Source organism: Perca fluviatilis, chromosome 5 (genome assembly GCF_010015445.1).
Source record: "Perca fluviatilis chromosome 5, GENO_Pfluv_1.0, whole genome shotgun sequence".
Lineage (NCBI taxonomy): Eukaryota > Metazoa > Chordata > Actinopteri > Perciformes > Percidae > Perca > Perca fluviatilis.
In genome coordinates this window covers 40,170,019-40,185,018 of record NC_053116.1, presented here as the reverse complement: position 1 = coordinate 40,185,018, position 15,000 = coordinate 40,170,019, and the positions used below count along the sequence as shown (strand labels likewise).

Below are 15,000 nucleotides of genomic sequence, written 5' to 3'. Positions count from 1 at the left end.
ATACTCCCAGAATGCACCTGAACACACCTCCCTGTAAGACCAGCACACCCAGAATGCACCTGAACACACCTCCCTGTAAGACCAGCACGCCCAGAATGCACCTGAACACACCTCCCTGTAAGACCAGCACGCCCAGAATGCACCTGAACACACCTCCCTGTAAGACCAGCACGCAGCCAGAATGCACCTGAACACACCTCCCTGTAAGACCAGCACATTTGGGCAGATGCCAGAGGGGCCGCGGGCCCTCATGGGCTGTTTGGGCCGGCCGGCCAATCAGAGAGCCGCATGATTGTCACAGCCATGCGGCCACTTAATTGTAAACAGCGGCCACTTATAATTTCTCTCGGCCCCCTTTCAAGCATCAATAACAAAGTTCTTTCGCCAAAAGATAGACAAATTTATCCAAATCCTTAGCACCTATTTATTATGTAATCTGATTAGTATTTACACCACATATGAGTCTCTCAATATCACAGTCATGGTTACCCTCTACAGTCACGAACTTTTACATTAGTCTGCATTGTTTTGTGTCAAAATTATTTATTCAGATCAGATGTTCAAAAACGTAAACGTGCACGGTTTGAAATAAAACAAATCTACCTGCATTTCTTTTATTTGAATATTTGTTTGCAAAAGTTAAAATGAAGCAATGCCTTCTGGGAATATCAAGACAGAATCAAGACAGAATCAAGACAGAATCAAGACAGAATCAAGTAGACCGCGTCTTTATGTGTCTATGGTCTGCGTCAGCGTGGTTGTTGGAAGTTGAAAATTGGAAGTTGTAAGCTATGGTTGGAAGTTGTTGACAAAAAAATGAATCGAGTCATCAAGCGACACAAGTGGGGGGGGGGCAGAGAAAAAGAGAGAGAAATATAAGAGAGCACTGTTGGCTGACGTTGAAAAATGCTGCAAACTGACTGATTTGTTTTTAAACTCAAGTGCAGCTTCAGCTAGCATTAGCGCTAATACTGCTAGCATGTTAGCCACACAGCTGAGCCAGCATACCAGGGAGAAAGACAGGACAGCGAGGAATATGAGGAAGAGGAAGAACAAAACGAGCAACAGGAGGATGAAGAGATAGACATGGATAACGAATCTATGGAACTAACCAATACATAACAACAAGCGTGCTGTGGGTATGAATGTGGATTACCAGAAGCAACAGAGATGGAGACAATGCTGCAGGAGGGAGTGCAGCTACAGCAAGTTCGGCTACTTCAGAATATTATATTATTATGGAGCGGCTGGCTCTGATGATTTTTTTTTTTTTATAAGTCTATGTTTTGGTGCAGTTGTTTATAGCATGGGAGTTTACGATCACCATCACTGGGGCTATCAAAAGTGCGTGTTCTTTCTGTGCGTCAAAAGTTCTATCTATCTGGTACTCGCACAGTGCTGCGTTTTGGCCACACTTCATCAATGTGAACGCACTCTGGGCCTGATTTACTAACACTAGCGCAGTTTGCGCTGCGTCTGTTTATGCGAGTTCGGTAATAGCGCACGCTATGCTTCCACAGTTTGCGTAGTATTTATCAACCCTGACGCCCATCAGCCAATCAGCGTCTTTCTCCGCCCACTAGACCGTAAATTGCGCTGTAGCAAAGTGGTACTGGTGCTATGATATGGCTGAGTGCAGACTGAGATATTCCCACTGCTGATGCTATGACTGTTAGAAATGATCCTGATGCCGATATATCTGTAATGTAGCGAGGAGTTTAACAACTGCTGGAATGGGATGTGAACGCTGAGTGGGAGATTCAATTTCATCTTTGATTTCTTCCAGTAACTCTAATATTGCTATGTTATATTATTATTATTATTATTATAATATTATGGCTGCTTGATCTGTAGCGCTAAATGATGTTGTGTTCACTGACAAAGTGTGATTCTTGTGTTAACAATATCTTCGTCTTGCTCAAATGACTGTTGCCATTTCACCAGCGGCACAAAGGTCTACGAGGAAACTGGACTGCGGCTGGTTCAGACCTGCTTTTAAGAGGCGGAGAATTTCCCCCGCAGAATAGAGGCGCGCTCTTACTGACAGTCTTTGTAAATACCACGGGATATATAATTAGGTGCACTTTGCGCTTATCCTCCCACCTTTTTGGGTGGAACTCCCACTTTCCCCACGACCCTCCCACGAACGCATATTGAAACGCGCAACTTGTCTCTTCTCGCTCATGTGGCAGACAATCTGCCATTTTACCCAAGTGCGCCCTGTTTGTAAATAGCCCGCATCGGTTACGTCCGTCTTTGCGACCAATTAGCGCCTGGAAACAGGCGCAAACGGCTTGATAAATCTAGCCCTGTGTACTCAAAATAGCAAGTGTAATTACAGAAGTGCACGATTTGAGACACAGCGAGACTGTCCAGGTGTACTGACCGATACCGCTAGGTGAGCAGAGGGTCAGGTCCGGGACCGACGGTGACAAATCTTCATAATCGTGGTCCGTTGATGAATGACGTTCAGCTGGAAGAGAGAAGAGTCCCTGAGTCACTTATTCATCGCCTCACATTTTCTTTCTCACATCCCTCCTTTTTCTCCTTACCTGGAAGCAGCCCCTCCTCCTCCAGCCTGTGATTGGACGACCGCGGCGCGTTGTAGATGGGCGTGGCCGAGAGCGACAGGCTGTTCGGTTTAGCTCGAGGTCTGACGGTGCTGTAGACTGCCGCTGCCGATGCCCCTGCAGGGTCGTTGTCATAGTAATGGGACGGGGGCAAGGTCCTGAGGATTAAATATCATGAGACGGTCACACATAGGGAAGGACATGTCTTGGCCAGGACACTCTTGAAAAAGAGATTTTTAATCTCAATGAGTCTCTTCCTGGTTAAATAAAGGTAAAATAAAAATAAAATAAAATTTGAGATTTTCATTTCAGAGACAGAAACACTCACATGAGTCAAAATGATGACATACTGAGTCAGAATGTGACTTTCTAAAAGGGAAACAAACAGTGGCAGCATATAAACGGGAAGAACTACTCTGATCCTTTTCTGCAAAAACGGTACTAGTACACTATGTGGAAATACTCAAATACAAGTTAAAGGCATGTATTCATAACCTCATTGAAGTAAAAGCATTGAAAAAGTGGATTGAATCCTAAAACACAGGGCTTTGAAGCAGGGGAGCAGAGTTCATGTCCTGGAAGAAGTTAAGGAGAAAACACAAGACTTTCACCCAGGAAACAGGTGATCATGTCCTGAAGAAGTTAAGGAGAAAACACAAGACTTTCACCCAGGAAACAGGTGTTCATGTCCTGAAGAAGTTAAGGAGAAAACACAAGACTTTCACCCAGGAAACAGGTGTTCATGTCCTGGAAGAAGTTAAGGAGAATACACAATACTTTCACCCAGGAAACAGGTGTTCATGTCCTGGAAGAAGTTAAGGAGAAAACACAAGACTTTCACCCAGGAAACAGGTGATCATGTCCTGAAGAAGTTAAGGAGAAAACACAAGACTTTCACCCAGGAAACAGGTGTTCATGTCCTGAAGGCCCTTCTTTTTCAACCCAAACCATCTTTTTTCATAATCTTAACTGGTGGTTTTGGTGTCTAACCTTAACTATCGTTGCCACATGATGATCATGTACCAAGCTCAGATTTTAACATAACTTATGATCAATTAAGTGAAAGTGTTGCTGTTTTTTTTTTTACTTTTATGTTGAAGAGGTGTTTGTTTACCTGCTGGATCTGGGCGGGGCTACAGCAGAGTGGGCGGGGTCTGCTGTAGGGGGGTGTTTGGGCTTGTTGACCACAGCGTACGTGTCATTCATGACCGGCTGCTGTGACAGTCTGCACACATTAGGAAACACAGAGAGAGAACTCACTCAACAATCCTCTGAACTGTCCCTTTAAAGGGATACTCCACCGTTTGGTGAAATAGGGCTCATCACGGTCTCCCCTAGCTGTAGATAGGTGGGGTCTCCCCTAGCTGTAGATAGGTGGGTTCTCCCCTAGCTGTAGATAGGTGGGTCTCCTCTAGCTGTAGATAGGTGGGTTCTCCCCTAGCTGTAGATAGGTGAGGTCTCCTCTAGCTGTAGATAGGTGGGGTCTCTAGCTGTAGATAGGTGGGGTCTCCTCTAGCTGTAGATAGGTGGGTTCTCCCCTAGCTGTAGATAGGTGAGGTCTCCTCTAGCTGTAGATAGGTGGGGTCTCTAGCTGTAGATAGGTGGGGTCTCCTCTAGCTGTAGATAGGTGGGGTCTCCTCTAGCTGTAGATAGGTGGGGTCTCCTCTAGCTGTAGATAGGTGAGGTCTCCCCTAGCTGTAGATAGGTGGGGTCTCCTCTAGCTGTAGATAGGTGGGGTCTCCTCTAGCTGTAGATAGGTGGGGTCTCCCCTAGCTGTAGATAGGTGGGGTCTCCCCTAGCTGTAGATAGGTGGGGTCTCCTCTAGCTGTAGATAGGTGGGTTCTCCCCTAGCTGTAGATAGGTGAGGTCTCCTCTAGCTGTAGATAGGTGGGTTCTCCCCTAGCTGTAGATAGGTGGGGTCTCCTCTAGCTGTAGATAGGTGGGGTCTCTAGCTGTAGATAGGTGGGGTCTCTAGCTGTAGATAGGTGGGGTCTCCTCTAGCTGTAGATAGGTGGGGTCTCCTCTAGCTGTAGATAGGTGGGGTCTCTAGCTGTAGATAGGTGGGGTCTCCTCTAGCTGTAGATAGGTGGGTCCTCTAAGCTGTAGATAGGTGGGGTCTCCCTCTAGCTGTAGATAGGTGGGCTCCCCTCTAGCTGTAGATAGGTGGGGTCTCCTCTAGCTGTAGATAGGTGGGGTCTCCTCTAGCTGTAGATAGGTGGGTCTCCTCTAGCTGTAGATAGGTGGGGTCTCCTCTAGCTGTAGATAGGTGGGGTCTCCTCTAGCTGTAGATAGGTGGGGTCTCCTCTAGCTGTAGATAGGGGGGGTCTCCCCTAGCTGTAGATAGGTGGGAGTTACTAGTTAACTAGTAACTTATTGTGTGGAAGTTTTGGGGGAAAACATATAAAACTATTACAAATCCAATTTTCTTACTGCAAAAGAGAGCAATTAGAATTATAAATAGGGTAAATTATCGTGAATCGACAAATCAGTTATTTATAAATTTACATGTACTTAAATTTAGTGAACTTGTAGACTTTAAAATTGCATCTCTAATGTACAAAGTATTTAATAGCATGTTGCCAGACTGTATCCAAAGGCTGTTTCAAATAAGAGAATGCCATTATGAAGTGAGGGGAAGCTGTATTTTTACTAGACCAAATAGCAGAACAAAAGTGTTAACAGGAGTTAAACTGTGGAATGAATTAGAAAATAACTTAAAAAAGTGTAACACAATCAACCGATTAAAAAAAAATGATTTAAATATAAGGTGATTAACAAATATAAAACAGAAGTGTGAATACCAGAAGGTGTACAAAATGTATTGGACCTCTTGTGTTGTACTGGGGTATACATAGTGTATGCTTAGTTTCTGTAATTTAAATTTTTGTATGAAAAAATCTACTTTTATGTAAAAAGGGTATAGTTGTAATAAGCTCCGGCTTCAGCCTACACCTTTTCGGTCTGGTTAGTTTCTTGTTGCTATGTGTGTTTGACTGTTGTGAGTTACAGATGACCGAAAAAAAAGAATTAAACTAAACTAAACTAAGTTAGCTTAGCGTAGTGAATGGAATCCTATGTTGCCGGTTAGCATGTTGTGAGTAAAAGTGATCCAACAAAAGACTGCACTGAGACAAAACCTGTGTTGGCCCACCTATCTACAGCCAGGGGAGACCGTGGTAAGACCTATTTCACCAAACGGTGGAGTGTCCATTTAACACAGCTACTATATTTAAAAGCTCAGCAGGAAGTCCCGGCGCTCGCTACTTCCTGCTCCCGCCGCAGGGCCGTGGTCGTCATGGTTACACTGATTGTTACCAGAGCGGTCTGACCGGATCACAGCCACACAGGCGGTACAGCTACTGATATTTATCTGTGGTTAAAATCATCATCATCATCTCCTCTGTTTCCTCTCCTCTACCTACTCGTCTCTACTCGCGTCTACTCGCCTCTGCTCGTCTCTGCTCTACTCGCCTCTACTCATCCTCTACTCATCCTCTACTCTACACTCCTCTACTCGTCTCTAATCACTCCTCTACTCTACACTCCTCTACTCGCCTCACTCATCCTCTACTCATCCTCTACTCTACACTCCTCTACTCGTCTCTAATCGACTCTACTCTACACTCCTCTACTCGCCTCTACTCATCCTCTACTCATCCTCTACACTCCTCTACTCGTCTCTAATCGACTCTACTCTACACTCCTCTACTCGCCTCTACTCATCCTCTACTCATCCTCTACACTCCTCTACTCGTCTCTAATCACTCTTACTCTACACCTCTCTCACTCTCGCCTCTACTCATCCTCTACTCATCCTCTTACTCTAGACCTCTACTGCCTCTCTAATCGACTCTTACCTACACTCCTACTCTCTCTACTTGCCTCTCTACTCATCCTCTCTACTCATCCTTCTACTCTAGCTCCTACTGCCTCTCTAATCGACCTACTACACTCCTTCATCTGCCTCTACTTCTACTCATCCTCTCTACTCATCCTCTCTACTCGGCCTCCCTCTACTAGTGTCTACTTCACTCATCCCTTCTACTCATCCTTCACTCGCCTCTACTCATCCTCTCTACTCATCCCTCTACTCTACACTCCCCACTGCCTCTCTAACCAACTCTACTCTACACTCCTCTACTCCCACTGCCTCTACCTCTACCTCTACCTCACCCTCCACTGGGCCCCTACTCCTCCTCTCATACTCCCCACTTCCCCACTCACTTCTACTCATCTTCACTCATCCCCACTGCCTCTACCCCTCTACTCCGGCCCCACTCTCTCTCCACTGCCCCCATTGCCTCTACTGCTTCTACTCTCCCTACTACGCCTCCTTCCACCACTACCGCCCCTCTACTACGCCCCTCTTTCACCCCACATCTCTACTAAATCTCTACCTCATCTCTCTCCTGCCTCTACTACGCCTCTACTGCCCATCTACTCACCTCTCCCGCCTCTACTTGCATCTACTCGCCTCTACACTCACTGCTGCCACTTCACTACCTCTACTGCCTCTACTTGCATCTACTACCTCTACTGCTCTCTACTGTCTCTACTACCGCCTCTACTTGCATCTACTCATCTCTCTCTCTCACCTCTCTCATCTCTACTCAACTCTACTCTCTACTGCTTTCACCGCCTCTACTACGCCTACTCGCTCCGACTCTACCGCTCTACTCGCCTCTACTCGCATCTACTCGCCTCTACTCGCCTCTACTCGCCTCTACTCGCCTCTACTCGCCTCTACTCGACTCTACTCGCCTCTACTCGCCTCTACTCGCCTCTACTCGACTCTACTCGACTCTTTTTGTTTTTCCATTCTGATAAAAAGTCAACTTTGTGATGCGGGCGGTTTGACGTGTGAAGAGTCATCCCGGTCTCACGACAGATCGTGAAACTGTTACGTTATTTTGATTTATTGATACGTTTACACGTCACGATTCTGACGTTTATTTTATTTTGAAGCTGCTCTGGGCACCGCGGTCGAGCTGAGCTGAGTAGAGCTGGTACCATCTAGTCTCGTTTCCTCAACTCCTTTACTACTCTCCTCTCCTCTTGGTTCCTCTCCTCTCCTCTTGTTTCCTTTCCTCTCCTCTTGTTTTCTTTCCTCACCTCTTGTGTCCTTTCTCGATTCCTCTCCTCACCTCTTGTTTCCTCTCTTGTTTCCTCTCCTCTCCTCTTGGTTCCTTTCCTCTCCTCTTGTTTCCTCTCCTCTCCTCTTGGTTCCTCTCCTCTTGTTTTCTCTCTTGCTTCCTTTCCTCTCCTCTTGTTTCCTCTCTTGCTTCCTTTCTTCTCCTCTTTTTTCCTCTCTTGTTTCCTCTCTTGCTTCCTTTCCTCTCCTCTTGTTTCCTCTCTTGTTTCCTTTCCTCTCCTCTTGTGTCCTCTCGTTTCCTTTCCTCATCTTTTATTTCCTCTCTTGTTTCCTCACCTCTTGTTTCGTTTCCTCATCTCGTTTCCTCTCCTCTTGTTTCCTCTCCTATCCTCTTGTTTCCTCTCCTATCCTCTTGTTTCCTCTCTTGTTTCCTCTCTTGCTTCCTTTCCTCTCCTCTTGTTTCCTCTCTTGTTTCCTTTCCTCTCCTCTTGTGTCCTCTCGTTTCCTTTCCTCATCTCTTATTTCCTCTCTTGTTTCCTCACCTCTTGTTTCCTTTCCTCATCTCTTGTTTCCTCTCCTCTTGTTTCCTCTCCTATCCTCTTTTTTCCTCTCCTCTCCTCTTGTTTCCTCTCTTGTTTCCTTTCCTCCCTCACTGTTTTCTGGTTCTTTCACTTGTCTCCTCCTCTCTCTCATCAAAGAGCTATCTTTTTGATGTTGCTTTTCTTTAAATAATCTATTTTATTAACTTTAATTTCTTATACTGCACTGTAACTTTTATTCTTATACTGCACTATCAATTTTATTATTGTCTTTTAATGTTTTTAATTTGTTTATTAATGTTTTTAAATTGTTTTTCATTGTTTTCTTACTGCTCTTTAATGTTTTATAAAGCACTTTGAATTGCCCTGTTGCTGAAATGTGCTCTACAAATAAAGCTGCCTTGCCTCTCACCTTTCCTTTCTTCCTCCATACACTCTTCCTCTTACATATCATCCTCTCATCTTCCATTGTATCATCCTCTCCCCCCCTTCCTCCTCTTCTCATCCTGTTCTCACTTCCTCCTTCCTCACCTGTTTCCATCCTTCACTTTTTTTCTACACCTCATTTTTTTATATTTCTTTTGCTTCTCTTTTCTTTCTCATCTAAACCTCCTCCTCCTCCTCCTCCTCCTCTCGGTTTCCATGGCAAAGTGGTAACACATGGGGATGGAGGGTGAGAAAGTGTTAATTTACTGTAACACCTTGGAGAGACTGACAGAGAGAGAGAGAGAGAGAGACAGAGAGAGAGAGACCAACAGAGAGAGAGAGAGACAGACAGACATACAGACAGACAGTTTGAGAGAGAGAGAGACAGACAGACAGGTTGAGAGAGAGAGAGAGACAGACAGACAGACATACTGATAGATTAAGAGAGAGAGAGACAGACAGACAGATAGATTAAGAGAGAGACAGAAAGACAGGTTGAGAGAGAGAGACGAACGGGCAGACACACAGACAGACAGGTTGAGAGACAGACAGACAGAGAGACAGGTTGAGAGACAGACAGACAGACAGACAGACAGACTCTACCTCTTGGAGACAGTAGGTGGTTTTGCAGATTTCTTCTGCTGGTGAACAAACAGAACAGTTTACGTCAGTTTATCTGGAGTCTTCAAAAGTCACCTATGCATTTATTTATTTTTTATTTGACAGAAAAAATGCCTTTGAAGGTAAAAAAAGTCTGAAATGTTTTTTGCAAAACTCTTAAATATATCTTTATATTTCTGCATCAACGTAACGTTGAGCATAACATAGCATAACATTAGCTTAGCCTTAGCTTAGCATCTCCCCATTATCTCTAGCTGATTTCCACATGTTTTCTTCCAAAAAAGTTTTTCAGTTTGATTTCATTGATGGTTTTCCAGAGGCAACGATGGGAACTTCGTCCATGGCAAGGAAATGTCTCTAATACAGAAAGAAACAGAACGTACAAAGCTGTGATTGACCAATCAGAATCGCGTATTCAACCAAGGGTGTGTAATAACCATGGGGGGGGGGGTAAGCCAGCCTCCACAAAGCAAACCTCCTATGGCGCCATTTTGTTGCTACCGAGCCACCACCTCCCGTTAGCATCCCATTGACTCCCATTCATTCTGACGTCACTTTGACAGAGAATAACTTTACATCTGAAGCGTTTAAAGACTCTATTTGTCCGTTGTTTATTTCTAAAGAAACACGACAATGTATAAAAGGCTCCATTACCTTGTAGCTCACGTTATGGCTCCGTAGCAGACGCTTTTATAACAATAGGCTAACGATTGGGTCATAACCACGAGACTTACTGTCACACAGTAGAGGAATTACCGTATAGTACAGGAGAAGCTCACAGGCAGTTTGGACTTCCATTATCTGTTTAGGTTTAATGACTAATGTTAACTAGCATGTTAGTGATCAGTAATTAGCCTGTGCCTATGTTATCTCCTTACATATACCTACGCTCTCCGTCTCTGTAAGATTGGGAATGATTGAGATTTCTCTCGGCACAGCTACCAGAAGACTTCACACTTTCAGACAGGTTGCTCACGTCACATCTACGTCTTCAAGCTCAGTTGGAGGCTGCTCAGTAACGCTCAGCCAGCACCGGGAAACAGACTTCTGATATCCTTCACTGGTCTCAGACTCGGGACCTGCTGGTCCAGTTTATATATACTATGGTAATAACTCGCTTTACATAATCTCTTACATTCAACAGTCACCGGGGACATTTTTATACTTTAACACTTTAACTACATTTCCCTGATGATACTTACAGACTTTAATATTTTCAACGCAGGACTTTTTCTTGTAAAAGAGTATTTTTACTGTGTGGTATTAATACTTTCACTGCAGTAAACTGTAAAAAACACTTCCTCCACCCCTGGAAGGAAGAGGAAATGTGCTTCTAAATATCCACGTTTCCCTTTTTGATTGAGTAACAGACAGACAGACAGACAGAGAGACAGACAGACAGAGAGACAGACAGAGAGACAGGTTGAGAGAGAGACAGACAGACAGACACGTTGAGAGACAGACAGACAGAGAGACAGACAGACAGACAGACAGAGAGACAGACAGACAGACAGAGAGACCTGGAAGGGAGAAGAAATGTGTTTCTAAATATCCGCGTTTCCTTTTATGATTAACAGACAGACAGACGAACAGACAGAGAGACAGGTTGAGAGAGAGAGAGACAGAGACGTTGAGAGACAGACAGACAGAGAGACAGGTTGAGAGAGAGAGAGAGACAGAGACGTTGAGAGACAGACAGACAGAGAGACAGGTTGAGATGAGTAACATGTGATTATGTCGCCTTCTCAACCTCCAGATCTTATTTTTGTTACACAAAAAGAGACAGAAGTTAGATTTAGTGACATAAATTAGAAGAATAAACAGAAAAATCTCCATAAAACTGATGAAGTCTGGAAGGAACCGACACGTACTGTCCGTGTGTTTGTTGTGATCGCTGTGTGGCTGTATCTGCAGTTACAACGTGACGTTTTTATGGTTTTCATTCGAGTTAAAGTTAAAGTTGAAGCGGACCTACCTGTCAGCGTGTGTCCTCCACTAGGTCTACTTTAGTTTTAGTGGATATTCTTTCAGCTTCTCTCTCTGTGTGTCTCTGAACAATCTGCTCTCAAACTGTTTTGCATACAGGAAGTCTGATTAACAGATCACTTCCTCTTTTCTTTCTGTAGCTGCTCTCCTTCTACTTCCTCCAACACACACTCATTTCATCAGCCCATCATTCATCAAACCTGACGTAGAAACCAGCGCAGATACAGTACAGGCCAAAAGTTTGGACACACCTTCTCATTCGATGTGTTTCTTTATTTTCATGACTATTTACATTGTAGATTCTCACTGAAGGCATCAAAACTATGAATGAAAACATATGGAATTATGTACTTAACAAAAAAGTGTGAAATAACTGAAAACATGTCTTATATTTTAGATTCTTCAAAGTAGCCACCCTTTGCTTTTTTTGATAACTCTGCAAACCCTTGGTGTTCTCTCAATGAGCTTCATGAGGTAGTCACCTGAAATGGTTTTACCTTCACAGGTGTGCTTTGTCAGGGTTCATTAGTGGAAGTTTTTCCCTTATTAATAAAAAGCAAGGGTGGCTACTTTGAAGAATCTAAAATATAATACATGTTTGTTTCACATTTTGTTGTTACATAATTCCATATGTGTTCATTCATAGTTTTGATGCCTTCAGTGAGAATCTACAATGTAAATAGTCATGAAAATAAAGGAACACATTGAATGAGAAGGTGTGTCCAAACTTTTGGCCTGTACTGTACAAAACTCCACTCAGGAAGGCCCTGGACCACCTGGATGTTGGCTGGTAATGAGCCGACCAAGTTGTCATCTGGCGAGAGCGCTGTGCTGTCCTACGCTGTGATAAGAGCGTGTGAATGAAACTTTAAGATGTTACATTTTACTAATCTAGTGGCCGGTAGGTTTAGGCTGAATCCGAATCCTCCCCTTATCCCTTATCCCTTTGTCTTATCCCTCATTGTGCGCGTTCACGTGAGAGCTAGTGCTGTCCGAATCCTCGTCTTGATCGAGTGGTAGGGTTAATGTTGACGTGGGTCAACCGGAAAGATAAAAGCCAGTTGTGCGTTTGGCAGAGCGCCACCTACTGTACCGGAGGTAGAGGAGCTGCGTCGTCCTTCCCATTCTGCGGCAGGTTGGAGTAAAGCTGACGATCGGCGGCCGCCTCCAGGAGTCGCTCCAACATGCAGACGGCTGCTGTGAAGATGAACTGATACTGCTCCTGAAATAATAGTCACGCTGTTTAATCAGGCTGTTCTCTGGAAGCATTCATCCACATAGCCGTGGAAAGAAAAGCTCTGTGGTTGGTATTTATTACTGTTAGCAGCACAGTGACTGCTGCTGTATAAGAGGGTGAAGATCCTAGTGGGCACTAGAGCAGGGGGAATGAGAGGGGGGAACACCAGAGCAGGGGGAATGAGAGGGGGCAGCCAGAGCAGGGGAATGAGAGGGGGAGCCAGAGCAGGGGGAATGAGGAGGGCACGCGGGGCAGGAATGAGAGGGGAAACACCCGGGAGTGGGGGAATGGGAGAGGGGGGAGACGGGGAGGGAACCCCAGGCAGGGGAATGGAGGGAGCACCAGAGCAGGGGGAATGAGAGGGGAAACCGCAGAGCAGGGGAGATGGGAGGAAAGGCAGGGGGAATGGGAGGGGAAACCAGAGCAGGGGAACAGGAGGAACACCAGAGCAGGGGGATGAGGAGGAAACACCAGGGCAGGGGAGATGGGGAACACCAGAGCAGGGGGATGGAGAGGAGGAAACACCAGAGCAGGGGGAATGAGAGGGGGAAACACCAGAGCAGGGGGAATGAGAGGGGGGAAACACCAGAGCAGGGGGAATGGAGAGGAGGAAACACCAGAGCAGGGGGAATGAGAGGGGGGAACACCAGAGCAGGGGGAATGAGAGGAGGAAACACCAGAGCAGGGGGAATGAGAGGACGAAACGTAGCAAAGTATATTATAATTAATATAATTATTATAATATACTTTTTAAAACCAAAACGTAACTGTGTAAATGTAGCCTAAGAATTGAAATCGAGAATTGATAAGAACCAGAATGGAAAGGAGGAATCTGAATTTGAAAAGTTGAAATCAGAACGATGGCCAGCCTCAGTCCATCAACCGTAGCGGGCTGTAGGACGACCTACTTTAGTCTGGACGGCCGAGGGCCTCTGTCTCCGCAGCTGCAGGACGATGTTCATGATGCTGAAGTCGGTCGTGTTGATCTGCTGCAGAGAGGAGACAGGAACCATCACTCAGCAGGCTCTAACCACGGCTGGAAACCACACGGTTAGTGTGTACAGTACAGGCCAAAAGTTTGGACACACCTTCTCATTCAATGTGTTCCTTTATTTTCATGACTATTTACATTGTAGATTCTCACTGAAGGCATCAAAACTATGAATGAACACATATGGAATTATGTACTTAACAAAAAAGTGTGAAATAACTGAAAACATGTCTTATATTTTAGATTCTTCAAAGTAGCAACCCTTTGCTTTTTTTATTAATAAGGGAAATAATTCCACTAATGAACCCTGACAAAGCACACCTGTGAAGGTAAAACCATTTCAGGTGACTACCTCATGAAGCTCATTGAGAGAACACCAAGGGTTTGCAGAGTTATCAAAAAAAACAAAGGGTGGCTACTTTGAAGAATCTAAAATATAAGACATGTTTTCAGTTATTTCACACTTTTTTGTTAAGAACATAATTCCATATGTGTTCATTCATAGTTTTGATGCCTTCAGTGAGAATCTACAATGTAAATAGTCATGAAAATAAAAAGGAAACGCATTGAATGAGAAGGTGTGTCCAAACTTTTGGCCTGTACTGTACAAATACTACAGATTAATATACACATAATCAATAAAAGATGTGATGGAGAGATGCAGAAAAACCTCAGAGGGGCTAAAACTGGGAACTCTCCTATACATCCTCAGAGCTTTTAACGATCTACACGGTGTGGAGCGCCTGGTGCAGGTGTGTTTAGGGCGCCTGGTCCTAAAGGGTTGTTCTTAGTGTCTTCATTAATCAGAGGTGTGTTTTGGGCGTAACATGCAATCAACCAATCAGAGATCAGCTCCCATTCCCTTTAAAAGCCAGGCGCGTTTGGACCTTGGAGCATTGCTGTTATGATGGAGGATTTACACCCTAATATTTTTATTAGTAATCTTCTGCATGTGTGTGTGTGTGTGTGTGTGTGTGTGTGTAACAAGCATAGTGTGCATGTGCTGTGCACGAGCCTAGTAGCATCTTACTAATGCTCTGTTAAAATAACAATGAAATGCTGCGTTATTGACTTTAGACCAGGTTTTTGTTGGTCAATGGCACTAACCCCTATCGCCTCAAGATAGCAATACTCCCAGAATGCACCTGAACACACCTCCCTGTAGACCAGCACGCCCAGAATGCACCTGAACACACCTCCCTGTAAGACCAGCACGCCCAGAATGCACCTGAACACACCTCCCTGTAGACCAGCACGCCCAGAATGCACCTGAACACACCTCCCTGTAAGACCAGCACGCCCAGAATGCACCTGAACACACCTCCCTGTAAGACCAGCACGCCCAGAATGCACCTGAACACACCTCCCTGTAAGACCAGCACACCCAGAATGCACCTGAACACACCTCCCTGTAGACCAGCACGCCCAGAATGCACCTGAACACACCTCCCTGTAAGACCAGCACACCCAGAATGCACCTGAACACACCTCCTGTAAGACCAGCACGCCCAGAATGCACCTGAACACACCTCCCTGTA

At 44.9% G+C, this 15,000-nt stretch overlaps 2 protein-coding genes across 3 annotated transcripts in view; both read right to left on the bottom strand.

Moving 5' to 3' along the window:
- Nucleotides 1–15,000, bottom strand: part of kcnd1 (potassium voltage-gated channel, Shal-related subfamily, member 1) — a 1,001,373-nt gene that overhangs the window by 233,686 nt on the left and 752,687 nt on the right. The gene's annotated exons all lie outside the window — the stretch shown is intronic.
- Nucleotides 1–15,000, bottom strand: part of ptpn18 (protein tyrosine phosphatase non-receptor type 18) — a 26,150-nt gene that overhangs the window by 1,138 nt on the left and 10,012 nt on the right. The window contains exons 10-15 of one of the 2 annotated variants that reach the window (XM_039799940.1): nucleotides 13,380–13,460; nucleotides 12,328–12,456; nucleotides 9,231–9,268; nucleotides 3,685–3,795; nucleotides 2,553–2,728; nucleotides 2,387–2,473 (exon numbers count right to left, since the gene is read on the bottom strand). In XM_039799940.1, coding sequence (XP_039655874.1) covers nucleotides 2,387–2,473; nucleotides 2,553–2,728; nucleotides 3,685–3,795; nucleotides 9,231–9,268; nucleotides 12,328–12,456; nucleotides 13,380–13,460 — 622 coding nt within the window. The remainder of the gene's footprint in view (nucleotides 1–2,386; nucleotides 2,474–2,552; nucleotides 2,729–3,684; nucleotides 3,796–9,230; nucleotides 9,269–12,327; nucleotides 12,457–13,379; nucleotides 13,461–15,000) is intronic. The other variant, XM_039799941.1, reaches the window with a different exon arrangement.